The 27,895-nt window shown below is 37.6% G+C and overlaps 1 protein-coding gene across 3 annotated transcripts in view; it reads left to right on the top strand.

Moving 5' to 3' along the window:
• MANBA (mannosidase beta) overlaps positions 1-27,895 on the top strand; it is a 113,377-nt gene that overhangs the window by 39,197 nt on the left and 46,285 nt on the right. For all 3 annotated transcript variants that reach the window (XM_019416035.2, XM_019416027.2, XM_019416053.2), the window contains exons 6-8: positions 6,842-7,017; positions 8,122-8,232; positions 25,186-25,337. In XM_019416035.2, coding sequence (XP_019271580.2) covers positions 6,842-7,017; positions 8,122-8,232; positions 25,186-25,337 — 439 coding nt within the window. The remainder of the gene's footprint in view (positions 1-6,841; positions 7,018-8,121; positions 8,233-25,185; positions 25,338-27,895) is intronic.

Below are 27,895 nucleotides of genomic sequence, written 5' to 3' on the forward strand. Positions count from 1 at the left end.
TATATCTTTTCAAATTAGTGATTTTGTCTTCTTTGGGTAAATACCCAGTAGTGGAATTATTGGATCTTATGGTATTTATATTTTCAACTGTTTGAGGAAACTCCATACAGTTTTCCACAGTGGCTTTACCAGTTTACATTCCCACCAACAGTGCACAAGGTTCCTTTTTGTCTACATCCTCACCAACACTTGTTATTTCTTGTCTTTTTGATTCTAGCCATTCTGACAGGTGTGAGATGATACCTCATTGTGTTTTATTTGCATTTCCATGGTGATGAGTGATGTTGACCATCTTTTCATGTGCCCATTGGCCATCTGTATGTCTTTTTTTGAAAAATGTCTGTTTGGGTCCTCTGCTTGTTTTTAATTAGATTCTTTCTTCTTTTTTGGTGTTGAGTTGTATATGTTCTTTATATATTTTGGATATTGACCCCTGATAGGAGATTTCATTTGTGAATATCTTTTCACATTCAGTAGCTTGCTTTTTTATTTTTGTGCAAAAGCTTTTTATTTTTATTTATTTTTCCAAGTTTTTATTTAAGTATTAGTTAACATGTAGTGTAATATTAATTTCAGGAGTATTATTTAGTGATTTATCACTTACATGTAATACCCAGTGCTCATCACCCACTTAGCCCATCCCCCACCCACCTCCCCTCCAGCCCTCCAGCAGCCTTCAGTTTGATCTCTATAGTTAGTGTCTTGGGGTGTCTGGGTGGCTCAGTCAGCTAAGTGTCCAGCTCCTGATTTTGACTCAGGTCAGGATCTCAGGGTTGTGGAATTGAGCCCTGCATCTGGCTCTGCACTGAGTGTGGAGCCTCCTTGGGATTCTCTCTCCCCCTCTCTTTCTGCCCTCCCCCCAAAATAAATAAATAAACACTAAAAAAAGGAAGAGTCTCTTATGGTTTGTCTCCCTCTCATTTTTTTCCTTTCACCTACGTTCATCTGTTTTGTTTCTTAAATTCCACATATGAGTGAAATCATATGATATTTGTCTTTCTTTGACTGACTTATTTTGCTTAGCATAATTTACTCTAGCTCCATCCACATTGTTTCAGATGGGAAGATTTCATTCTTTTTGATAGCTAAGTAATATTCCATTGTACATATATGTGTATGACTGAGCCACCCAAGTGCCCCTAAAAATGGGTCTTAGTTTATAAAAGGGAGCTCCCCTTAACTAGAAAATTTCTAGAAACTAGAAACAGGATTATATATTTTTAAAGTAGCAAGTAGGGGCACCTCGGTGGCTCAGTTAGTTAAGTGTCTGACTTTGGCTTAGGTCATGATCTCACATTTCGGGGGTGCAGCCCCCGTGTCGGGCTCTATGCTGAAAGTTCAGAGCCTGGAGCCTGCTCTCCTGGAGCCTGGATTCTGTGTCTTCCTCTCTGTCTGCCTGTCCCCTGATTGAACCCTGTCTCTCACTCTCAAAATCAAATAAACATTAAAAAAAAAAAGTTTGTTGTTTAAAAAAAAAATTTTTTTTAACGTTTATTTATTTTTGAGACAGAGAGAGACAGAGCATGAACAGGGGAGGGGCAGAGAGAGAAGGAGACACAGAATCTGAAACAGGCTCCAGGCTCTGAGCTGTCAGCACAGAGCCCAACGCGGGGCTTGAACTCACGGACCGTGAGATCATGACCTGAGCCGAAGTCGGACGCTTAACTGACTGAGCTACCCAGGTACCCCAAAAAGTTTTTTTTTTTTAAAGTAGCAAGTAAAAAGAAGTGACCAGGTAATACCAGGAAAATTAATGATGATTTAAGACTCTACATGTGCTTTGTGAAACTAAATTACTTAAATTCTCCAGGGCTTCTGGAAGGAAAGGTTGTATTCCATTTGTAAGAAGAGGAGAGGGCAAAATATGTTAGTATAGTGTATCTGCTGATAACACGATAGGCTTGTAAGTCTTCATATTGGGTTTTTACATTCTGCAGCCTTAGTTTTTTCAGTTAGTGGCACCTAAGGAACTTAACTAGATGAGCCCCAGAGAACTGATGATTTACTTTAGAGCTTTCTGTGTTAGAAGCAATAGAGACTGCCAGTAACCTTTGGGAATTACACTATTTGTCTTCCTGTCAGAGGCCCTTACAAGCAGCTGATTTTCCACTGAACAGGAAGTAATAGGAAATGTCCAAGGAGTCAGCTCAAACTTGGTGGTTATTAGTTGGTATGAGGTACCCAGAGGGCAGAACTAAAATCTTCAGGTGGAAATTAAAGAAAAGGGGATTTCAAATCAATGTGAAGAATGACTTTACAATAGTCAAGGCTAGCAAAAGGGAAGGCTATTTTGTGAGGCACAGGCTTTTTTTTTTTTTTTTTTCATTACAGAGATTAGAATAGTCTTTTGGGGGAAGTATTTTAGGTGAACTTTTTCTGTAAAGATTCAGATAGTAAACGTTGTAGTCTTTTGGGGGGCCAAATGTCTTTGTTGTAACTACTTAACTCAGCCATTGTAGTGCAAAGGCAACAGAAGACAACATGTACACAAATGAGCGTGGCTATTGTCATAGCCTGCTTGGCCTGTCTTAACAAAATACCATAGACTGGGTGGCCTCAACAAGACATTGAAAGCTGGGAAAGCAAAGATCAAGGTGCTGGCTGGTGGGTTTGTAGCGATGGCTCTCTTCCTGGTTTGTGTCCTCACATGATTGGGGTGCTGGAAAGAAAGAAAAGGAAGGAAGGAGGGAACGAAGGAACGAAGGAACGAAGGAAGGAAAACGAAGGAAGGAAGGGAGGAAGGAAGAGAAAGAGGGAGGAAGGAAGGAAGGAAGGAGAGATGGAGGGAGGACAAGAAGGAGGTAGATCTTTTTCTCTTATAAGGCCATAGACCTATCAGATTAGGTCCTCAGCCTTGTGACTTCATTTAACTTAATTACTTCCTAAAGACCTTACCTCCAGATACAATCATATTGGGGGGTTAGGGCTTCCACCTATGAATTTTGGGGAGGTGGGGAACACAATTCAGTCCAATAAAGTTTTATTTATTAAAACAGGAGGTAGGTTATATTTTGCCCAAGGACCAGTTGTTATTTGCCAGCCGGTAGTCTAGAGGGAATCAAACACTAATCAGAAAGTAGACTAGGTGATCTGTCAACATATTTCTAGTTCAAAAGTTTTATGAATCTGTGCTGTTATGGTTAAAGACTCACCAAAAGATATATTTGCTGTCTATCATCACTTGATATCATTAAAATAAATGCTCCCCTATATAATTAAACCTCCTCCCTACTGTAAAAATCTTGAACACCAATAAGACATGGTTTTTGGGGAAATTGTTTGGATATGATTGGCATAACTTAGAGGTTAACTATATAGTCTCTATATAGACTCTCTATATAGACAGTTTCAGACTGTCTTGGTTCATATCCAAGCTCTGCAGCTTACTAGCTGTGTGACCTTGGGCAAGTTACTTAACTCCTCTGTGCTTCAGTTTTCTCATTTATACAATGATTATAATAACAGAGTTTACCTTATAGCAGTGTTGTGATGTTTAAATAAGTTAATACATATTGAGAGCATAAAACAGTGCCTAGTTCGTAGGAAGTTCTGGGTCAATGTTATCTATTATTATTTCTTGAAATAAGAGATAGTAAGGGAAGCCAGACGGAATACGATGGGGAGGTCATGTAGTTGTCAAAGATTTAGGGATATTTTAGAAAATCAATACATTCAGATAAGATTGTAGTGTGTGGTTCTGTTTAAAAACAATAAAGGTGCTGTAAAGGGAAAATTGAGAGATTTCATATGTTCTTGGTCGGAGAAAAGTATCTTTAACAAATAAGCGTGGTTGTCTTGATATATTTTACTGTATCTTAGAAAAACTTGGAGGCTGTGGGTGTGTAAACTACAGAATTGGCTGGATCAGAACAAATTAATTCAGGGCTCATTGAGTAATGTTCCTAAGAATGAATCATTTAATAAGTAAAAATAGTTCTTAAGTCCAGGATTAGTTTTACTTCTGTGCACATCCAACCCCTCTGTACTTTAGGCTGATATGAGATGCAGATGATGAGATGTGGTATGACCATCTTTACAATAGGTCTGGTGTGGTTGTACATTTGTAAAGAATGTCAGTTATAAAGTCTTTGGTCATTGATCAGCATACATGTTTTTTCTTCATTTGTGGCAGAGCCATGATTATCGAACCCTCCTCCTTATTTGTGGGAGAAGGGTCTCTAAGATATTTCTCAGCTGATAACCTTTTCCTGGCCCTTTTTCACAGAGGAAAACGGAAGCCCTCAAGCAGGAACTTCTTCAGTCTCTTGCCATAGATCATAGAAAGCTAATTGCATCTGTACCAGTCATGTCCTCCCTTTCTGTGGCAGGAAGGAATGAGAACTTTCGTTGGTGGCTCTGACAGCCTGCCTATCCAGCCTTTTTGGATACTTCATCCCTGGTGTCTCCTGTGTAACCTAAAAAATATGGGTCTGCTTTTCTACTTTGCTCTCGCCCAAACCCTGCTTTGGCATACTGTCTTATTTTAAAATGCACAGATTCAATTCTGGAGACATTAAACAATGTGAATTTAATGGATGATAGAGGAAGGTGTTATATTGCACATAATATAACATGCTACTTCTAAACCTCCTGAAACATTCTAACCCATTCTCAAACTCCACTCCCTAAGTCTCATTCCTCAGGGCAGCTGTCTCATCTTTTCTCCCCATGACCTTCCTTTTCAGCCTTGCTACCTTTTCTTTTTCTTTTCCTCGTCTCCATTCCAAGATTTTCCAAGTGGCACTTTCAATCCCTTTTGCACAGATAGAAATTTCATGTCTCTCTGCTTCTTCCATTTTTATCCTGCTGTATCATTGTCATTTTTTAAAAAGATTTTTTTAAATGTTTTATTTATTTTGGAAAGAGAGAGAGACAGAGTGTGAGCAAGGGAGAGGCAGAGAGAGAGGGAGACACAGAATCTGAAGCAGGCTCCAGGCTCTGAGCTGTCAGCACAGAGCCGGACAGGGGGTTCGAACTCACAAACTGTGAGATCATGACCTGAGCTGAAGTCCCGCGCTTAACCGGCTGAGTGACCCAGGCGCCCCTCATTGTAATTAAAAAAAAAAATTTTTTTTTAACGTTTATTTATTTTTGAGACAGAGAGAGACAGAGCATGAACGGGGGAGGGTCAGAGAGAGAGGGAGGCACAGAATGTGAAACAGGCTCCAGGCTCTGAGCAGTCAGCACAGAGCCCAACGCGGGGCTGGAACTCACGGACCGTGAGATCGTGACCTGACCCGAAGTCGGATGCTCAACCGACTGAGCCACCCAGGCGCCCCATGTAATTTTTTTAAAATGCAGATCTGATCGTGTTACCCTTTTGGATGAAAAATCTCCAGTAGGTCCTCATTGATCTAGGGTGAAGTTCCCAAACTCCTCACACGACCCAGCATGAGCTGGACCCTGCTTACTTCCTCAGTCACACTGATCTCCCTTACCAGTTTCATTATTGCTCAAGTTTTTGTTAATGGCATTGTTCTTCCTCACTCATGGCTCTTCACCCTTGCTTCTCATAGTGCCTAGAATACTTGTCATCTGCCTCTGAACTTGACGTACTTCTGGGCTCTGCTACATACTGCTTTTTCACAAAGGCCTTCCCTCACCCTCTATAAGTTAGGTGACCTTTCTTCCTGTGAATGTTTTCTCAGAATAACCTCATATTTCTCCCATCCTGGTATAATCTCACCATTGTACTTGTCTATATCCCATTAGACTCTTAGACATGAAGACATGTCTAAGACATGAAGTCGAAGATATGAAGACCCATTAGACATGAAGTCAGGGGCCATATTTATCCTGGCCACGATTTAATTCTCATCACTTGGCAGAGTACATGGCACATACAAATATTTCTTGATTAAATAACACTTGACCATTGAACAACATGGAGACTAGGGTGCTGACCCCCCTGCACCGTTGAAAATTCACATGTAACTTTTTTTAAAAGTAATCCCTAAGCCCAATGTGAGGCTTGAACTCACAACCCCGAGATCAAGAGTCACATGCTCTATTGACTGAGCCAGTCAGGAGCCCCAGTGACTCCCCCAGAATTTCACTACCAATAGCCTAGTGTTGGCCAGAAGCCTTACCAATAACATAAAGAGTTGATTAAAACATATTTTGTATATGTATTATATACTGTACTCTTACAATAGTGCCTAACTTTTTTTTGTATTTCTAAGCTATGTGGTTCAATTATGAGTTTTTTCAAATTGTCACAAATCTCAAAAACATTTTCCAATATATTTATTGAAAAAAATCCTCATATAAGTGGACCCATGCAGTTTAAACCAATGTTGTTCAAGGCTCAACTGTGTATCTCTGTTTTTTTCACATTTGGTTAATTCTACTACATCTAAGTTTATACCTTATTATATGCCTTAAGAAACTCTGTATTTTTACTTTATAAAAAGGAGCAAACATGTATCAGTCTTAGAAAATTTATGTTATATTTTCATTTGTGATACTCTATTTATAAAGTTTTTTATGACTTATGATTGTAACATTTTTAGAGGTATCTATAAAATCTATAATTTTGGTTATTCTTCAAAATGAATGATGAAAAAAAGCCAAAACTGAATGAATGAAGATCAAATGAGAATTTCCACTTAACTTTTTATCATGACAGCATCTGTGGAATGCTTACTAGTTTAGAAGCTGCTTTAGTATTTTCTTCAGTGAATCCTGAGGAGTGCAGCAATAATGCTTAGCATATTATTTACATATATTCATATATATATATATATATAAGTGTTATATATATATGTGTGTGTGTGTGTATATATATACATATATATGTATATATATACGTTTCTTTTCTTTTTTTTTCTCTATGTCTTAGATAACCATACCCAGGGGTGGAATCTTGAAATAGAGTCTTCTTTTGATGTTGTCAGCCTAAAGCCAATTTCTGGTCAAGTGATAGTAGCCATTCCTAAACTGCAAACACAGCAGACGTACAGCATTGAACTTCAACCTGGGGAAAGGATTGTTGAGCTATTTGTGAAAATTAATAAGGTGAATGATGGTACTTCCTCAGAACCACTAGATGAAGAGCAATACTGTTCAGAAGAAATGACTAGAAAGAAGGGACTGAGTATGAAAGAAAAATGTACTTTTCCCATTTTTCCTTCACTTTTAACCTCTCATATTTGTGTGTGTGTTATGAGCTAAGGAATGATTTTTCCAAATTTTAAGATTAAGAAAATGGAGAATATGTGATTTGACATCCTTTCCTCTCAAGAAGGCAAGTGTGTTGTGTTTTAACTTTTCTGCACTGTTTGTGGCATCCTGAATCCAAAATACATTCCAAGCATTATATTTAAACACAGTGATTATAATTGGTACTTGTAAATTATTTTGAATATTGGCGCTATTTTACAAACAGAATTTTAATTCTAAACTCATGATCTTTCACCAGTAAAAGTGGGCTGTTTTTTTTCCTTTTCTTTTTCCTTTTGTTATTACTGGAATTGATCATTGTGAACCGAATAGGATGGAGTAAATCAACATTCAGTTACTGTTTGGATACAGTAAGAACTCAAAACAGTTTCTAGTTCTGGGCTTAAAAGGAGAGTCAACCTCAAAGTCCGGTTCTAAATGTTAAGAATACAAAATAAAATAAGCTTCAGTATTAGAAATGAAAAGAATTGTTTTTCTGATAACCCATGTTATTCTGTTATTTCCTTTCCCTTTTGGTATATTAATCCATGACTAAACACCTAGCACGTTGATTTTTTTTAATTTTTTAAAAATGTTTATTTATTTTTGAGAGAGAGAGCGTGAGCGGGGAAGGGGCAGAGAGAGAGGGAGACAGGAATCTGAAGCAGGCTTCAGGCTCTGAGCTGTCAGTACAGAGCCTGACATGGGGCTTGAACTCATGAACTCTGAGTTCATGACCTGAGCCGAAGTTGGACACTTAACTGATTGAGCCACCAAGGCGCCCCTAGCCTGTTGATTTTTAAGTATTATCTATGGGTTGGTATAATTTGGCATAACGTAGAACCTAGAATTTCTGTGCTTGACTCTATGATACATTGATATAATGTTCTGAATGACTATATTATTTTACTGAAAATATGCCACAGATTACTTAGAATGACTTAAATTGTTTCTTGAAAGAATGCTACTGTAGAAACTTGGTGGCCTCATGGACATGGAAACCAGACTGGATATAATATGACAGTTCTTTTTAAGTTGGATGGAGGCTTAAGTATTGAAAAATCAGCTAAGGTAAGCAAATACTTTAAAATATTTTGTCAAGAAAAAGTGTATTTCTTGTTAAAATAACAATACAAATCTTTGTAGGAAAAGAAGAAACCAGCAAAACTTCTATAACTTTATCACTCAGAGAGAGTCACTAGTAACAGTTATATGCATTCCAAAACTTCTCTGTGTGTATATTTATATATTTATAAATGGATTAGACTTTACAAATTATTTTAATATAAATATTATATAATATATATAATATATAATATAAATATTCTATTGTTTTTAAATTGCACATTATATCAAAGTAATACATATGTATAATTTTAATTAAAATTTTTTTTAATGTTTATTTTTTGAGAGACAGAGCATGAGTGGGGGAAGGGCAGAGAGAAAGGGAGACACAGAATCCGAAGCAGGCTCCAGGCTCTGAGCTGTCAGCACAGAGCCCAAATTGGGGTTCGAACTCACGAACCACAAGATCATGACCTGAGCTGAAGTCGGACGCTTAACCGACTGAGCCACCCAGGTGCCCCACATATGAATAATTTTAAAGCTCAGATATTACCAGAAAGTAATAGAATCCCTTGCCCAGCTCTTCCTATTTCTATTCCTATTTTCTATTCTTCAGAATCAATCATTTTTAACTTTTTCTTATTTCTTCTATTTATCTTTATTTTCCCAAATAACATGCTTGTACTGATGTTTTCTAATTTTGCAGTTTGATGTATTGCCTATTGACTTCAAACCTAGAGGATGAGGATATTTCTCTTCTACATGATTCTCTCTGATGACCCCTGCTTGCCCCCCAACACACACATTTTTGCCTCCCTCTGCCCTCGCAGTGTTGTCCAATGGCCATTTTTGTTAACTCAGTATTCAGTGTTTACATTATTATATTATGAAAATACTACTCAAAGCTGAATCACATGGTATGCTGAAATCATATTTCCTTTCTTGTACAACTTTCTGTATTACTCAGAGTAATAATTGCTTCATGTACCGGTTGCTTTGTTTTTCTTTTGTCTTCCTCCAAATCCTGTACAAACTTTCTGACATATTTGAAATACCTTTTACATTTAGTCACACTCACTAGGTGTTCTATCCCTTGTTTATTGTTACTATTATTATTCTTTTAATTTTTGCTATCTCCCAAAACGCTCTCTCCTAGAGCCATTTTTTTCATCTCCCTGATCTTGCTTGGTCACTCTCTAGAACTTCTACTTAGCTGTTGACCTGGAACTTCCTTTTATTATTATTCTTGGAATTTTCTTCATCTGTCTTCTAGGAATTCTAAGTATTCCCTTCTTTTTTCTTCTGGATTAAATATAGAACTCTGTTTCTTTGGACCCATGTTTTTCTTTTTTTTAATTTGACTTTCCACTTTTGCTGATACACTTTCTCCGATAGATTCCTGAGAATGGGTATGTAGAAGATAACATTTTGGAGAACTTGTAAGCATGCAAATACATAAAGTCTGTCTTCACAGTTACTTGATAGTTTGGCTGTGTATGGAAGTCTAGGTTGGAAATCATTTTCCTTCAGAATCTTGAAAACATTTTTTCATTATCTTTTAGCTTTTAATATTTTGTTTTAAAATGTAATTAACATTCTAATTGTTGTTTTCTTGTATAGGACTATTTTTGTTTGCTTCTGGAAGCTTTTAGGATTTATTTCTGATAATCTAAAATTTAAAAATTTGAAAATGAGTGGATTTTATTGTGGTTATTGTTGTTATGCTAGTTATACCTGTGAGCACTTCCAATCTAGAAGCTCAACCTGGAAATTTTCTTTTATTATATCTTTTATAATTTTTCATTTATTATCTTTGTTTTTTTTTTTTGATACAACTGTTAATCAGATATTGGACCTCGTGGATTGAGCAGTATTCTTAGGTTTGCCCTTCCGCATTCCATCTTGTCTTTTTATTTGGTCTTCTGGGAGATTTACTTAATTTTATTTTCAGTTTTTAAAATTAGATACTTTATTTTTGTTATCACCTAAAAATTTTCTAAAAAGGCTTTTTATTTTTAAATTGCATCCTATTTTAATTTTATAATTATAATATTTTCTCATTTTTCTTGGAATATTAATTATTACTATAAGTATTTTTGAAGTTTTCTCTGCATTGTTTTGTTTTCCGTATTTCTTTATTTTTCTTATTTGTTTTGGTTTCTGTCTTGGTGTCCATTCATTCTGAAGATTAAGTCACAAAAATGCAGATAAGAAATCCTAGATGAGGTTCGATATTCATTATATAGGTGGAAACCCAGCTCTATCATGTAGTGGTGCCCACATGTCAGTAGCTATAGATCATGAGTGTGTGTGTGTGTGTGTGTGTGTGTGTGTGTGTGTGTTTAGCTTTGCCAGTGAGGACATTCTCCACTCTCTTGCCTGAGGAATATAAGATTGGTTGTTACCATTCAGGGAGTCTGGTGGCAGAAGGGGACTACAATTCTGACCATTGAGCATACACTTTCATCCATTTCCCCTTTTGCAGTGTGCTTTATATCCTCAAGCCTCTCTGATTCTGAAAGGCAAAATGATAGGTGAGCCTCAGGCTCCCTTTTCCAAAGCAGTGTACTTGAGTTCTACTTTTAGAATTAAAACATATTAGGGACTCCTGGGTGCCTTGGTCAGTTAAGCATCTGATCTTGGTTTCAGCTCAGGTCATGATCTCATGGTTGTGAGATGGAGTCTCACATGGGGAATCCCTGCTGGGCATGGAATCTGCTTAAGAGTCTCTCTGTCCCTCTCTCTCAGCCCCTTCCCCACTCATGCTGTCGCCCTCCCTCCCTCCCTCCCTCTCTTTCTAAGTAAAAAATAAAATAAAATCTCTCTAAAATAAAAAAAAAAACAACAAAACATCTTATATAGGTCATTATACATACATTATATGTACATATACATCATACCTTATATTGGTCATATATATTTATATATATATGGGTGTATACACATACACACACACACACACACACACACACACACACATATACTATATGCCTTTCCATATCACTTTAAAAATTCCAAAATTGAGTCAAGATTGAAACTGGAGCTATTTAGAGAGGACAATGGGGAAAAATAGCCCCTGTACTCCAACGTATTGCAATCAAAATACCTGTAGAGAGAAATCTTGCCCACCCCCATCTGTCAGGGACCATTAATTAAAAAAATACAATAAAAATATTTCCCCTTGAAGCCATAACCATCTGTTTTATTTCTAAATCTGTGAATAAGCCTTACGGTAGAGGCTAGAGGATATTGAAAAGAAAATTTGACTTTAAAGGAATGACTAGGTCCTGCCTGGTTTGGGTTTCAGCACTAAGGACTGGAAAGAACTACACTTTGGTATTTATTAGCTGTAGGCTACTTATTTAGTCCTTTAAGTGCCATTTCTTTATATATAAAATAGGACAGTGAAGATGAAGTTACTTGAATCTGGCTTATAATAGTGTATAGTAAGTAGTAGCAATCTTGATCCCCTTCATAGGTTTTCTCCCTTCCCCAACATCAACCTTTGGTGTTTGCAGTTGGCTGGGGCTATGCTCTGGTGTCCTCTCTCACATTTGGTGTTACCTCTCCTTTGGGCCAGACACCATGCTAAATTTGGAAATATACCTTTTAAAGGCTCATTATCTATTTTTCCTTTGTTTAATCATGCTCTATATTTCCTGAGACACTGTGTATGTGAGTGTGTGTGCGTGTGTCTGTAGCGTAGATAGGGAGAATGTCCTAGAGCTGTCTAAAGGGCCAAAACATTCATGCTTATTCTAACCCTTTTGGTAGAAGATGTCTGCTCCCTCAAATGTTGACTTTGTTGTGTGTTATTTTCACGAAAGTGTCAAAAATAATGAGTCATTTCAACTTACTTTAGAGAAGGAAAAGGAACTTCTGTGCTTTTCTAACTGTGGGAAGTAATTCTTTTCATTCAATCTGGTATGGTTGCATTATTGTTTATTACATTTAAAGATGCCATTTTTTAAATTGACCAGCAACAGGAGTGAAGGAAGATGTGTTTCCCCATGCTTGTGTTAATGTGTGTCTGTGAAGTGTACCATTTGGTTGTGGCTGCTATAGAGTTTGTTACTTTTGAGACTCATTCATTACTAAAAACTTAGGGAGCATCTACTGTGTTTCGGCCACTTTGCTAGGCTCTGGTGATAGAGCAGCGAATAAGACCTTTCTCTCTGAAGCCTTAATAAAGCTAATAATTTGGTTGGGAAATTAAATAAGTAAGCAAGCAATTGCAATAAAGTGTAATAAGGATTCTAGAGAAATATGGAGTACTGTAGAAGCACAGAACAGGAGCATTCTGGGGAGATTCCAGAGAAGGTAATGTCTATGGTCTAAGGGATGAGTAGAATTTGACCAAGCAATGTAGCAAAGAGGCAGAGGGACAAGAATATGTCAGGGCCCAGGGACTCAAAGGAATATTGTGTGTTTTTGGAGGTGAAAGTCATTTCAATGTGGCTGCATTTGAGTTTAAAGTAGAACAGGAGATGGTATCATAAAGGTAGGCTAAGGCAAGATCACGTAGGGCCTAGTAAGCCGTGTGAAGGAACTGGGCTGCCCTCAGGGCAGTGGGAATTCTCTGAAGGGTTTTAAGGAAAGAGCCATAATGATATTTGTTTTACAAAGATTGTGCAGATCAGATTGGAAGAATGACAAGAATGGGGGCCAGTTAGAAGACTGTGATGGTGATTGAGTGAGGCCCAAAATGATGATGGCTCAGTCTACAGAATTGCTGAGGAAATAAGTTTGAGAGGGATTTAGGAGTTGATACCATCAGACTTGTTGATGTGAGAATGGGAGAGAAGAATGAATTAAGAATGGTTCTTGGGGCGCCTGGGTGGCTCAGTTGGTTAAGCTCCCAACTCTTGATCTTGGCTCAGGTCATGATCTCACAGTTTGGGCTCTGTGCTGACAGTGTGGAGCCTGCTTGGGATTCTTTCCCTCTCTGTCTCTCTCTCTCTGCTCTTGCTCCTCTCTCCCTGTCTCTCTCTGTCTCTCCCAAAATAAATACACTTAAAAAAAAAAAAAAGAATAGTTCTTAAGTTGTTGGTTTGGCCCACTGAACAGGTTGTATTTATGGTCTTTGAACTCAATTACTCAGAAAGAAGAGGTTTGAGAGATGGGATGGAGTGGAAATTATTTCTGTGTTAGATGTGTTTTGTATGGAGTGATTGAGAGATAGCCAAGGAATAATATTTGATGGGCATTTCATTATATAGGTCTGAATCTTAGGAATTACATGTGGATTAAAGACAGAGATGTGTAAGTCAACAGAATAAGTTCATTTTAGCCATGGGAGGGGATGAGCTACTTGGGGACTGCATGGGGAGGAGTGCTAAGACAAAACCCCAGGGAATCATGATAATTAAATGTGGGAGGAGAAAAGAAGCCCATAAAGGAATTGAAGAAGAAATGACCAAAGAAGTAGAAGCAAAACCAGTTGAGGGGGGAGTCACAGAAGCCAGAGGAAGAAAGTATGTTCAAAGAGTGTCAAATGCTATAAGGAACTCAAGTTGGAAAAGGAGTAAGAAATATTCTTTGGATTTGGTAATAAGGAAATGACTGCAAGACCTGACCAGAATGGAAGTCAGATTGCGGTGGGTCAAAAAATGACTCAAGGTGAGAAAGTAGAGCCAGTGAGTATAGGAGACTCTTAGAAATGGTGTGGGACTCACACCTGAGCCAAGTGGTAATGATGGCCGGTTGGGGTGAGAAGATTGGTTACATACAGGAGAGTGTGCACATAAGTAAGTATATTGAACTACTGAGATCCAGCTTTTTCATGGATGGAGGAAGGTGGTATAGATACAGAAAAGAGAAAAGCTAGAATGGGTTGGAATTGGAGCTAATAGTGTAAACTCATGATTTTCAGCATACATAGATAATAATAGAAATAAATACAGATGTAAATGCATGTGTGTGTGTGTTTATTTTCAGTCAGACACACACACACACACACACACACACACACACACACACACACACACATATACACATTTCCTAGCTCTTTCCAGGCCTTCCCACAGGTACTGTAACAGTGGTGCTATAGTAACAATCAACAGAATAGTGTTCAGATCTTGGTAAAGCTGTCTACTTAAAGGGATCAGGGCTCTTCGGAGAGCTGAGTAATGCTGGGGCTGGCACTTAAAATATCTTGCTGCACTACAAAGTAAGAAGGTACTCAACAATGATGGGATAAGTCAGAAGGACCCAGGAACCAGTTTAATGTGCTCCTGGTGGCCAAATCTGAAAATACTTGAACGTTAAAATGAAGAGTAGTAGAGCTGAGGACATGTTTGCTAATTCTGTAACTTGTTATTTATGAAAATTTTCCTTCACTGTAATAGGATAGAGGTGGAGAACGAAGCGAACTTAAAGTAGAGCACGTGAGACCAAGGTCACCCACAGGAGAGGTTATGTGGTGGTCAAGGTTGTGCACGCTAGAATGAGCAACTGAGGAACAAACACCTCAGCATCCATTTGCAGTGGGGACTTTGAAGAGTATTTATATCCATTTGTTCACTTGGCTTGGAAGGTAGAAGTTGGATCAGATGATCTTTGTGCCTCCCCACAATTCTGTGCTTGCCCAAAAGAGGAAACTAGAAGGAAACAAAAATTTGAGCTCTTTGGAAGTTTCAGGAATCGGTGTTTGTTTTGAAATTTAGATTATAAGTATAGATTAGTGACAGATTTGGTAAGTGAGAGATAATACCTGATTCACCTTTGTTTCCAGGGTAGTTCTTACAGGGAATTCAGTATCTTGCCAGTCCTAAAGTTCTTTATGTTTTCGGATGGTTTCAGACTTACCAGTGTTTCAACAAGCAAAGAATTTGATAGCTACTTGCCATCATTATCTGTGTCTTGGCAGGAATCTCAGTCTTATTTCTTCCCAGCTTTTATGTGGTGGGAGTATGTCAGAGTGGGACTTCTTTTCTTTTCTCCTTTGTTCTTAATTAAAGAATAGTTGACACACAATGTTACATTAGTTTTAGGTGTACAATATAGTGATGGGACAACTATGCTCACAAGTGTACCTACCATCTGCCACACTATTGCAAAACCATTAACTATATTCCCTATGCTGTGCTTTTTATGCCCACGACATACTTATTCCATAAGTGGAAGCCTATACCTCCCACTCCCCTTCCACCCATTTTGCCCAACCTCACACCCCCTCCTGACTGACAACCATCAGTTTGTTCTCTGTATTTACCGGTTTGTTTCTGCTTTAGTTTGCTTTGTTCTTTAGATTCTACACGTACGTAAGTGAAATCATATGGTATTTGTCTTTTTCTGTCTGACTTATTTCACTTAATGCCCTCCAGGCGTCTGGTTGGCTTAGTTGGTTAAGCCTCTGACTGGCTCAGGTCATGATCTTGCAGTCGGTGAGTTCGAGCCCTATGTCAGGCTCTGTGCTGACAGCTCAGAGCCTGGAGCCTGCTTCAGATTCTGAGTCTCCCTTTCTCCCTGCCCCTCCCCAGCTCGTGCTCTGTTTCTCTGTCTCTCTGTCTCTCTGTCTCTCTCTTTCTCAAAATTAAATAAACATTAAAAAAACACGCATAATACCCTCTAAGTCCATCCATGCTGTCGGATTGGAATTTCTTTTATTTTCTATTTATCGTGAAGTATGACACATATATAGAAAAATACACAGAACATATGTGAAATGCTTAATGAATGATTAGAAAAAGAACAGTTATCCTGATTAACAAATAGAGCATTGCTAGCACCTCAGAAGCTCCCCCCACCCTCTGTGAGCCTCTCCAATAACTGCCCCTTCCTCTTTCCCAAAGATCCACTGTCCTGCCTTCTGACACTAGAGTTTATTTTTGTCTGCCTGTGTACATAGAACCACATAGCGTGTATTCTTTTGTGTTTGGCTAATTTGGCTCAACATTATATTTGTGACATTTACCTAGGTTGTTGTGTGTAGCTATAGTTTGTTTATATTGGTGTATGATATTTCATTGTATTATGCATTCTGCTCTTGAAATTTAGGTAGTTTCCAATTTTGGCTACTCTGAATAATGGTACTATGAACATTATTGATTATCAGTTGGAGCACATATGCTCCCAACAGCATTTCTGCTGGAAGTGGTATCACCGGATCATAGGGCATGTGTAGGTCAGCTCTGATCGAGCATGTAAACGTGCCTTCCAGAGTGCTTATATTTCACTTTTACTCCACATGCCCGCATGCTCCCCAACACTAGCTTTTGTAGCAGGACTTTTTTTTTCTCTCACTATTGGCTCCTCCTTATCTCACCTCTCTCACTCTTATATTCTGATGGTTCCGTTTGTATCCTGGGCTTGCCTTATGTAAAACTATTCCGATTTTTAAAACATCTCATTGAAATCTATCTTGCTTCAGTTTTATACCTTTCTTGTCTCTCTTCCATTGAGATTAGACATACACATTTTAATTTTTTGTTTACTGAGTATGTCCCAAGACAGCAGCGCAGTTGACTTAGGCAAAAGGTGTTGGGGGAGTTACAAACTGTGGATACGGCCAATGCAGCAGAGATGGACTGGATCTCGTAAGAAGGGACTACATTTCTTTGTGAACAGGAAAGTGTATCTTGATGACTGAAAAAAAATTTTTTTCATTGTTGAAAGAAGTAACTTTGAGGCACATACTGTAAGTATGAAGGGAGATAATATAAAAAAAGTAGCAGGTCCTTTAAAAATAAATTAAAAAATAAAAAGATAAGTGTTGTGATATTATAAATTCTGTCCAACAAGTCCTTTCAAACGGACCCTAGAATGCAAGTCTGGTGGAGTCAGCTTTCTTTTAACAAAGAAAGTTTTGTGTATAAGTGTAGTGGGGGAGGCTGCTTGGGGTAAATGGAATAAAAAAATCTTCCTAATCACTGTTTTGCCATTTTATGCCCAGGTTAATTGATTATTTTTATCCTACAAATTGATTATACTTGAATTACCTACCTAATATGTGTTAAAGGCACAATAAGTATTTTTGAAGGGCTACCATGGTTTGCCTTTCTGGAAAAATAGGAAATCAATTAGTTGATATTTCTCTTTAGCGTAATTTACAGTTAAACCTTGGATTGTGAGTAACTTGTTCTGTGAGTGTTCCCCCAGACGAGCAAACATTTCTAATAAGTTTTAATTTGATGAACGAGCGATGTCTTGCGATACGAGCAGTATGTGATGCCAAATGTCCCATGATCACAACTGAGCCAATGGTTCTTGAAATTCGCTTTGACATACAAGTGCTTTGGATTACAAGCATGTTCCCAGAATGAAATTATGCTTGCAAACCAAGATTTTACTGTATTTTATAAGATTCTCCCATGTATTCACCCCCAAAACTAAATCTTCTTGCTAAAAGCAACAGAAGGTAGTTGTTTGTATTTGACCTGGCATCAAGATTCTCCAATTAAATTATTGTAGGGAAATAGAAAAAATAATGTAATAATATGTATTCCACAATTAGAAATTGCGTTGCATATTTCCCAAGCAAGAAGAGGTTAATGATTGCCTCTAGCTAGTATAATTAGAAAAATAATGGAAATTTGTTCCTCTCTCTTCTTTTTTCAAACTTTGCTTTGTTCTTTGTTTCTTAAGTTCCCAGTTTCATCTTTGCAGTATCTACAGGGCAGAAAGAGAACACAATGCCAGTGAGATTTCTTTCTTTTTCTTTCTAAGTGCTGCTCTTGGCTCTCTAAAGTCCTTAAAAGTACATAGCCAAAAAAATAGGGAAATCAGAATAATCACGCTATATTTCTGACCGCTCTGTACTTCTGATCAATACAGAGAATTCACAGAGATTGTCAAGTGTGTCTCCTTCTGTATGTCTTCTGTTCCCTAGGGCAGCCATAACAAATGGAATAGCTTAGAACAAAAATAACTTAACTTTCTCACGATCCTGGAGGCTAGAATTCCAAAATCAAGATGTTGGCAGGCCATGTTCCTTCTGTGCCTCTTCTGGCTTCCGGTGGTTGTAGGTAATCCTTGGCATTTCTTGGCTTGTAGATGTGTTACTTCAGTCTCTGCCCCTGTCATCATATGGCCTTCTCTCCACGTGTGTCTCTGCTTTACTTACATAGATGCCAGCCATTGGATTAAGGCCCATCCTTATCCAGTAAAATTTCATTTTAATAACTAATTGTATATGTAAAGACCCTATTTCCAAATAAGATCACATTCTGAATTTCTGAGTGACAGGAATTTTGAAGGACACTGTTCATCTCAGTACATTTCCCTTTTGTCTTTCTTCCTGTCGAATTTTAGTTAAACATTTCCAAAATGGCTATGGGCAGTGGCTTATCCAAGCTGGGCAATGGGAGCAGTTAGCCCTGCTAACTATCTGCAGGCAGTTAAGTGGGTACACTATGTGTAGACTACAGATTGGCCTATATTTTATTAGTAGTATGTCTGACAATTCTATATAATGTCAGTGATTAAATACTCCTCCCCACAAAATGTTTTGTTGGTCTAAGTTTTACCTATCTGTGCGATTGTTCTTGAGTTTCAATAACATATATGTATGCTTCAATTTAGCACATTTTTATTATTAACCCTTTAATAAATGTTATATTCTACATGGAAGTAAATTTGGAGAACTCTTATTTATATAGTTGTCTCCAGGTTCATGGAGACTCTGCTGCATATAGTCATTTTGAAAGTAAGTTTATAACAGTTTAAAATAGTTGTGCACATAGTTTACACCCTCAGTCCCCGTCTTATTACATATTGCATTTAGAAGTAGATTAGAAACAGCAACAGCATAGTGATTATAAAAAAGAAAAAACTCAGCATGAGTTACTTTAGTGTGACCTTTTTGGAGTTTTATTTTTATGCTTAAAGTTGTAAATAGAAATAATTGATAGGCTGAACTTTATTAAAATTAAAAACTTCTGCTCTGCCAAAGACAATGTCAAGAGAATGAGAAGACAAGTCACAGATGGGAGAAAATAGTTGTAAAAGATATATCTTGTTACATGAAATACAGGAAAGGGGAGCCTGGGTGGCTCAATTGGTTAAGCATCCAACTCTTGATTTCAGCTCAGGTTGTGATGTCACAGTTCATGGTTTGAGCCCTGCATCAGGCTCTGCGCTGACAGTGCAAAGCCTGCTTGGGATTCTCTCTCTCCTCTTTGCTTCTCCCCCACTTGCACGGGTGCGTGTCTGTCTCTTTCTCTAAATAAATAAATAAATAAATAAATAAATAAATAAATAAACAAACTTTAAAAATATATCCAGGTAGAACTCTTAAAACTCAATAGTAAGAAAATAACTCAATTAAAAAATGGGCCAAAGACCTTAACAGAAACCTCACCAATGAGGAGATACAGATGACAAATAAGTATATAAAAAGTTATTCATATCACATGTCATCAGGAAATGAAAATTAACACAAGATGGCACTGCACACCTATTAGAACGGCCAAAACCTGGAACACTAACAATTCTAAGTGCTGACAAGGATGTGAAGCAACAAGAACTCTCATTCGTGCTGGTGGGAATGCAGAATGGTACAGCCAGTCACTTTGGAACACAGTCTGGTAGTTTCTTACAAAACTAAACATACTCCTGCCATATGATCGAGCAATCAATTTGCTCAGTATTTACCTACATGAGTGAGAACTTACGTCCACACAAAATCTGTACATAGATGTTTACAGAAGCTTTATTCCTAATTGCCAAAAATTGGAAGCAATCAAGGTGTCCTTCAGTAAGTGAGGTGGTAAATAGACCTGGTGGATCCAGATGGTGGAATATTAGTGAATGCTGAAAAGAAATGAGCTCTGAAGCCCTGAAAAGACTTGGAGGAAGCTTAAGAAGCCAATCTGAAAAGACTACATATGGTATGACTCCAACTATATGACATTCTGTGAAAGACAAAACTTTGGAGGCAGTGAAAAGATAAGTGGTAGCCAAGGGCTGTGAAGAGGAGGGACCAATGAATAGGTGAAGCATACTGGATTGTGAGGGCAGTGAAACGACTCTGTATGATACCGTGATGATACATACATTTCAAGTTATATGTTTGTCCAAACCTATACAGTGTAACGCACCACGAGTGAAGTATGATGTAACGTATGGTTTTTGGGTGATAATGATGTGTCAGCCCAGGTTCATCAGTTGGAACAAATGTACCTCTGTAGTGGAGGATGCTGGTAATGGGGGAGGCTGTGCATTTTGGGGGCAAAGGGGATATGGGAAGTTTCTGTACCTTCCCCTCAATTTTGTTAGGGATCTCAACTGCTCTAAAAAAATAACCTATGTTAAAAAAAAACTTAGAGGACAGTGTGAACTGTGATGTGCAGTATGTAATATTTTGTTCGGTAAGTGCATATTTGAATTCATATATGAAATATTTTACTAATCTTAATGTCTCTGGAATTGAAATTCTTGATTTGTTGTTAATTGTTTTAAAATTAAAGAAAGAATCAAAGTGAAACATGACACCAGTGGTGTGCTTTAGTTGTGGCAGATATTAAACAAAAACCCCACATACCTTGGATTTCTTTGTTGATATCACTTCAGATGTTTCATAGAAATTAAATATGTCAGGTAATCAGATTTGCTGTGTAAAAGGTGGTAAGAGTTGAAGTAAAGAAGTCCTTCTTCGGGGCGCCTGGGTGGCGCAGTCGGTTAAGCGTCCGACTTCAGCCAGGTCACGATCTCGCGGTCCGTGAGTTCGAGCCCCGCGTCAGGCTCTGGGCTGATGGCTCAGAGCCTGGAGCCTGTTTCCGATTCTGTGTCTCCCTCTCTCTGCCCCTCCCCCGTTCATGCTCTGTCTCTCTCTGTCCCAAAAATAAATAAAAAACGTTGAAAAAAAAAAAAAAAAAAAAAAGAAGTCCTTCTTCTATTTCTGGAAAGACTGCAGCTGAACTCACAGAAGGTATCTTGAAACAAGTGGATGGTTGTTTCATAAACCTCCGTTGTGGTCAGCAAAATAAGAGTGCTGCATATCTGGCCAGTATTCACGGCGGAATTCATACAAAAATCAAATAGATTGATCTCAGATTTTATTTCTGTCTTCTGGAAATCATTCTTTCAACCTTGTGGAATTTTCTTTTTTGGAAAGATTTCTTCATGTGTGATGTTTTCTGGAACTTTGGAAAAATTTTATTCATTCTTTTTAATCTCACCTCATTGTTGGAAAAAGCTACAGAAAGTCTTTCCTAGACAAGATGGAATGCTCATTATGAAGCTAGGGCACAGTAAATTTTGAAAAGTTGATCTCAACTTGGAAGTACTGTGTGACACAAAGAAATGTGGACAAATGAGAATCAGCTCAGATTATGTTCTTGGCTACCGCAGTTTTTCCCTTTTCAGTCATCTCCACCCCCCCCACCCCCCCACCCCCATATAGAAGTTTAGATGAGGTTAATCAGATACAAACATATTTTCAGATAGCCAGAATCTGCCTTGAACAACGTACAGTGAAATACCAAGCTTTCAAACTTTTCTTTGGAGTGCACAGAAAGGCAAATCCTATTTACTATGCAACAAAAAAATGAAAGGAAATGAACATTTACATAGAAAAAAAAATCAAATTCTGAAGAAGAGTGTCAAGAGGAACAACAAAAGATTCTAGTCTTACAAAGCAAAATAACAATGTTGAATAGCCCAATCATTTTCTTTTCTTTAAAAAAAATTTTTTTTAATGTTTATTTTTGAGAGAAAGAGGGAGAGAGAGAGAGAGAGAGAGGAGAGAGAGAGAGCAGGGAAGGGGCAGAGAGAAGGAGACACAGAATCTGAAGCAGGCTCCAGGCTCTGAGCTGTCAGCACAGAGCCTGACGCAGGGCTTGAGCTCACGAACTGCGAGATGAGCTGAAGTCGGACCCTTAACGGACTGAGCCACCCAGGTGCCCCTAGCCCAATCATTTTCACCAAGAACTGGACAGTTGTTCTAAAGCCATGGATCAAATAATGTCTGTGTTCACTATCATTCAGCCATTCTCTCTAATTCTTTTACTTTCAGAAGACATACTTGGGATGTGGAAATTTTTCACTCCAGAAGCATTTGTAAACACTTTGAGTGGATCTAAATAAACAAAGGCATGGGTACTACTGCATTTTTTGGGATTTAATGAGAAATGGAACTTTTATGAATCTCTGTCAAACTTGCCTTTATGTCTAATACTTTCCCAAAATATTTGTATATTTTGGGCTTCATTTGAAAAAACATGTTTCTAGGGGTGCTTGGGTGGCTCAGTTGGCTGAGCATCTGACTCTTGATATTGGCTCGGTTCATGATCCCAGGAGTTTTGGAATTGAGACCTGTTTTGGGCTCCACACCGAGTGTGGAGACTGCTTAAAATTCTCTCTCTCTCTCTCTCTCTCTCTCTCTCTCTCTCTCTCTCTCCTCCTCCTCCTCTGCCCCTCTTCCCCACTTGTGCTCTCTCTCTCTCTCTCAAATAAAAAAAAATAGTAATAATTTAAAAATTAAAAAAAGAAAACATATTTCTAAATTAAATTAGAAAAGGTGTTTTTCTATCAACTATGCAAGGATAGATTGACAAATCTGGCTATAGTCTTTATAAAACATATACATACAAAGAAGATCAATTTTGACAAAGTTCTTGACATGTTTAGAAGTTAAGATTCAAAATAGCAAATATTATTCATTTCTATAATGAACCAATATACAGATACATTATTTACTTTTTTTTTAACACATTAACATAATCAAATACATGAATCCATTACTTTTCCCTTTTTATACTCTAATATTTATTTTATTTAAAAATGGCATGATTGTTCATATAAAGTTAAATAAAAGAAAACTTTTAGTATCTGCATTTCTTTTTTGGATATTATCACTATTTCATTTCATTATTATTACTGAAAATCATTTTGTCATATAGAAGAGGAGAGTTGTTCAAAAGTGTTTCTGTTGGGGTGCCTGGGTGACTCAGTCGGTTAAGTGTCCAACTCTTCATTTTGGCTCAGGTCACGATCTCATGGTTCATGAGTTTGAGCCCCACGTGGGGCTCTGCACTGACAACACAGAGCCTACTTAGGATTCTCTCTCTCTCTCTCTCTCTCTGCCCCTCCCCTATTCATACTGTCACTCTTTCTCTCTCTCAAAATAAATAAACATTTAAAAAAATGTGTTTCTGTCTTCTGTCAGTTACAGTAAATACACCTCTGGCTAGAAAAATACCAAACAGCTCTGCTGGTGTAAACTTTTAATCTGTTAACTTCTGGTTGTGCTATCTGCACATTTTAGGGCACAACAAAAAGACACTCTCCTGTCTAATCTCAATTCATCCTTAAGAAAAAGTATATTATAAATAATTTTTTAGAATAAAATAAAACATTGAACTCTAAAATGAGTTTCAATTAAAATTTATTTAAAAGATCGTTTTGAACACAAGGACCCCCTGCAGGATGCCCGGGGATCCCCTTGTCCCTGGCCACACTGAAAGAACTACTGTTCTAGATGTTTGGATCTATGTTAAAAATTACCTGTGAAAATCATCGTACACTTTTTACATTTTGCAACCCTAAAGCAGGTATTGGTAATTCCACATCAAGATCTTCCTCAGCCAAGACTTATTCTGTGTCTTCTCATAAAGTTAACTCTTATCAGTTTGTCATGTCATATTAATAATGGCAAGGGTAAGAAAGTGGAAGAATGGTGGGCACTTTTATTTCATGAAATTAATTAATTAATTAAAATTAGAGAGGAAATACACAATCTTGGTTCAAGGCTAGACTTTGTTGGTGTAGAATCAAATTCCTCATTCCTTGATCCAGTTTATGACTGGAAGGAATGAAGATTTGGATGAGAACATCAACCTTCCCTATCTAGGGTCTTACTGCTCCAGCTTAACTATGGGAAAACCTGGCTAAAGTGTCACAGGGACAAAGGTCTCAGCTTCCTCTCACATAGCAGTTATAACATTGCAGGGTGTGTTCCTGTTCCTTCTTCTGGTTGGAACTGCGCATCTCCAGAGCTCTCTCAAACATTGGGTTTAATGTGATAATTAGTTACAATTACATTGCCCTTTAACAAATCACTACTAATGTGCACTAATGTGCCATTAAGATTGGAAAGTTGTTAAATTGTGAAATACCTTGTGCTGAATGTCTTTGATTCTAAGATGCACATTTGGACACATTTTAACAACACTGAAATGAGAATGTGTTTTTCTTTCTTTTTAAAAAATTTTTTTTAAAGATTTATTTATTATTTTTGAGAGAGAGCACACAAGCAGGGAAGGGGCAGAGAGAGAGGGGGACAGAAGATCTAAAGCGGGCCTTGTGCTGACAGCAGTGGGCCCCATGTGGGGCTCGAAACCATGAACCACGAGATCATGACCTGAGCCGAAGTCAGATGCTCAGGTGCTTGAGAATGTGTTTTTCAATCAAAGATGCATCAGTTTAACTGGTGGGATTTCCTCCCCCATTTTTGTGAAATATGTTTTTGTTTATATTTCTTTTGATATAATTACAAGTGCTTATTTCATGAGGAAGACTAGAATGTATTTCCTCTTTAATAGTTTCTATATTTTTTCTATTAAAAGATTTACAGAATCTGGTGATAATTTATTTTATATATATATATATATATATATATATATATATATATTCTCTGAAATGTGCATTTCCACATTAAGTGCCTCGTAGCAAATAGGAAATTAACATTAAATTATTTTCATGTAAATTGTTCAAAAGTTTGCTTTCCTTTTCAAAAAAAATCTCTTTTGGGGCTCCTGTGTAGCTCAGTGGGTTAAGCATCCAGCTTCAGCTCAGGTCATGATCTCATGATTGGTGAGTTCAAACCCAGCGTCAGGCTCTGTGCTGACAACTCAGAGCCTGGAGCCTCCTTCAGATTCTGTGTCTCCCTCTCTGTGCCCCTCCCCTGCTCCCACTCTCTCTCTTTCTTTCAAGAATAAAATCAACATAAAAAACCCTCCAAAATCCTCTTTTGCTTATGTTTTCAATTTGATATTGAGTATTTAATTTTGTTCATAATAGGTTTATTTTAGGACAGTGGAACTTATAGAAGAGTCCATTGAAGGGTCTCAAGGTCTGAGTTTCTACTTCAAAATTAATGGATTGCCCATATTTCTGAAAGGCTCAAACTGGATCCCAGCAGATTCATTCCAGGATCGAGTAACCTCTGACTTGTAAGTTATTGTTTTTTTGTTTCTTCTTTTTCTTTTTATTAACGGTCCCACAAAGCTAAAGAGTTACTCATTTTTTACTTTCTTTGGTTCCAGTGAAAGGAACTCAGAGAAAAGACAGAATTCTGGGATGGTGGAAACTTTAGAACGGAAAGGATTTTTAAATCATATATTCAACTCTCATGAGCTATAGATAGTCTTAACAGCTAAACTACTAGAGACTGCTGAAACCATCCAATTTTTAAAAAACTATTATATATTTCCTCTGGAGGAACAAGAAAGTGTCTCGTGCACATTTTGGATAGTTAGTTCCTGGAAAAAAAATGATTAAGTTTGGCTTTTTTTAAAAAAACAAAAACCTTAAATATTTCTGTGCATTCTTTTTAAAAAATGGAAACCCATATTTACCTCTTCATTCTGAGCTCTTTGCATATTCTTTTACTTTTACCTTAATAAAAAGAACATTAAAAACTTTACAAATTTAAATCTAGAAAAAAAATGTAAAGTGTTTATCTGAAGCTTTGAGAAGAGCACTTTACAAGAAAATATTTCCTGATTGTGATTATAAGCTTTGTGATAGTAAAAATGAACTTTGTGAAGTGAGAATAAACACATCTAACTTACTTACATATGGATAGATATGCATTGTAGCGTATTATTCGGTGTTTAGAATTTGCCAAAAATTGTAGTAATTTGCTTTTACTTTAAACTGTGTAAAAAGAGAGAGAGAGAGAGAGAGAGAGAGAGAGAGGCAAACTGTAAGACAGACTCTTAACTATAGAGAACAAACTGAGGGTTGCTGGAGGGGAGGAGGATGGGCTGGATGGATGAGGGATGTTAAGGAGGGCACTTGTTGGGATGAGCATTGGTGCTATATATAAGTGATGAATCACTAAATTCTATTACTGAAACCAATATTCTTTTATATGTTAGCCAACTAGAGTTTAAATAAAAACTTGAAACAAGAAAAAAAATAAAAATAAAAAGATAGAGAAAGGCAAACCTAGAATCAGACTCTCAACTATAGAGAACAAACTGATGGTTGGTTACCAGAGGAGAGGTGGGTGGATTCACGGATTAAATAGTTGATGGGTATTAGAGAGGGCACTTGTGATGGGCACAGGGTGTTGTACTTTTTTTATAATTAAATTTTTTTAAATGTTTATTTATTTTTGGGGCGCCTGGGTGGCGCAGTCGGTTAAGCGTCCGACTTCAGCCAGGTCACGATCTCGCGGTCCGTGAGTTCGAGCCCTGCGTCAGGCTCTGGGCTGATGGCTCGGAGCCTGGAGCCTGTTTCCGATTCTGTGTCTCCCTCTCTCTCTGCCCCTCCCCCGTTCATGCTGTGTCTCTCTCTGTCCCAAAAATAAATAAAAAACGTTGAAAAAAAAATGTTTATTTATTTTTGAAATCAAGAAATGTGAGATCATGACCTGACCTGAAGTCAGATGTTTAGCTGACTGAGCCACCCAGGAGCCCCAGGGTATTGTACTTAAGTGCTGAATCACTATATCATAAACCTGAAACTAACAAGACACTGTATGTTAACTAACTAGAATTTCAATAAAAATGTATACAAAAAGAAAAAAGAAAAAGAAAGCCCAGAAATGGACTCACGACTGTATGATCAACTAATCCTTGACAAAGTGGGAAAGAATATCCAATGGAAAAAAGACAGTCCCTTCAACCAATGATGTTGAGAAAACTGGACAGCAATGTAGAAAAGAATGAAACTGGACCACTTTCTTATAGCACACACTAAAATAAACAAATTCAAAATGGATGAAAGACCTAAATGTGAGACAAGAAACCATTAAAATCCTAGAGAAGTCAGGCAGCAATCTCTTTGACCTTGGCCATAGCAACTTCTTACTAGACACATCTCTGGAGGAAAGGGAAACAAAAGCAAAAATGAACTATTGTGACTTCATCAATATAAGAAATTTCTGCACAGTGAAGGAAACAATCAGCAAAACTAAAAGGCAACCTTTGGAATTGGAGAAGATATTTGCACATGAGATATCCGATAAAGGGTTAGTATCCAAAATCTGCCATCAAACTCAACTCCTCACACTCAACACTGAAAAAACAAATAATCCAGTTAAGAAATGGGCAGAAGACGTGAATAGACACTTTTTCAAAGAAGACATACAGATGGCCAACAGACACATGAAAAAATGCTCAAAGTCACTCATCATCAGGGAAATACAAATCAAAACTATGATGAGATATTACCTCACACCAGTCAGAATGGCTAAAATTAAGAACATGGGAAACAACAAGTGTTGGCGATGATGCAGAGAAACGGGAACCCTCTTACACTGCTGGTAGGAATGCAAACTGGTGCAGCCACTCTGGAAAACAGTGTGGAGGTTCCTCAAAAAGTTAAAACTAGAACTACCCTATGACCCAGCAGTTGCACTACTAGGTATTTACCCAAAGGATACAAAAATACTGATTCGAAGGGGAAACATGCACCCCAATGTTTATGGCAGCACTATCGACAATAGCCAAATAATGGAAAGAGCCCAAATGTCCATGGACTGATGAATGGATAAAGAAGT

Source organism: Panthera pardus, unplaced genomic scaffold, assembly GCF_024362965.1.
Source record: "Panthera pardus isolate Hobbes unplaced genomic scaffold, ASM2436296v1 HiC_scaffold_13, whole genome shotgun sequence".
NCBI classification, from domain to species: domain Eukaryota; kingdom Metazoa; phylum Chordata; class Mammalia; order Carnivora; family Felidae; genus Panthera; species Panthera pardus.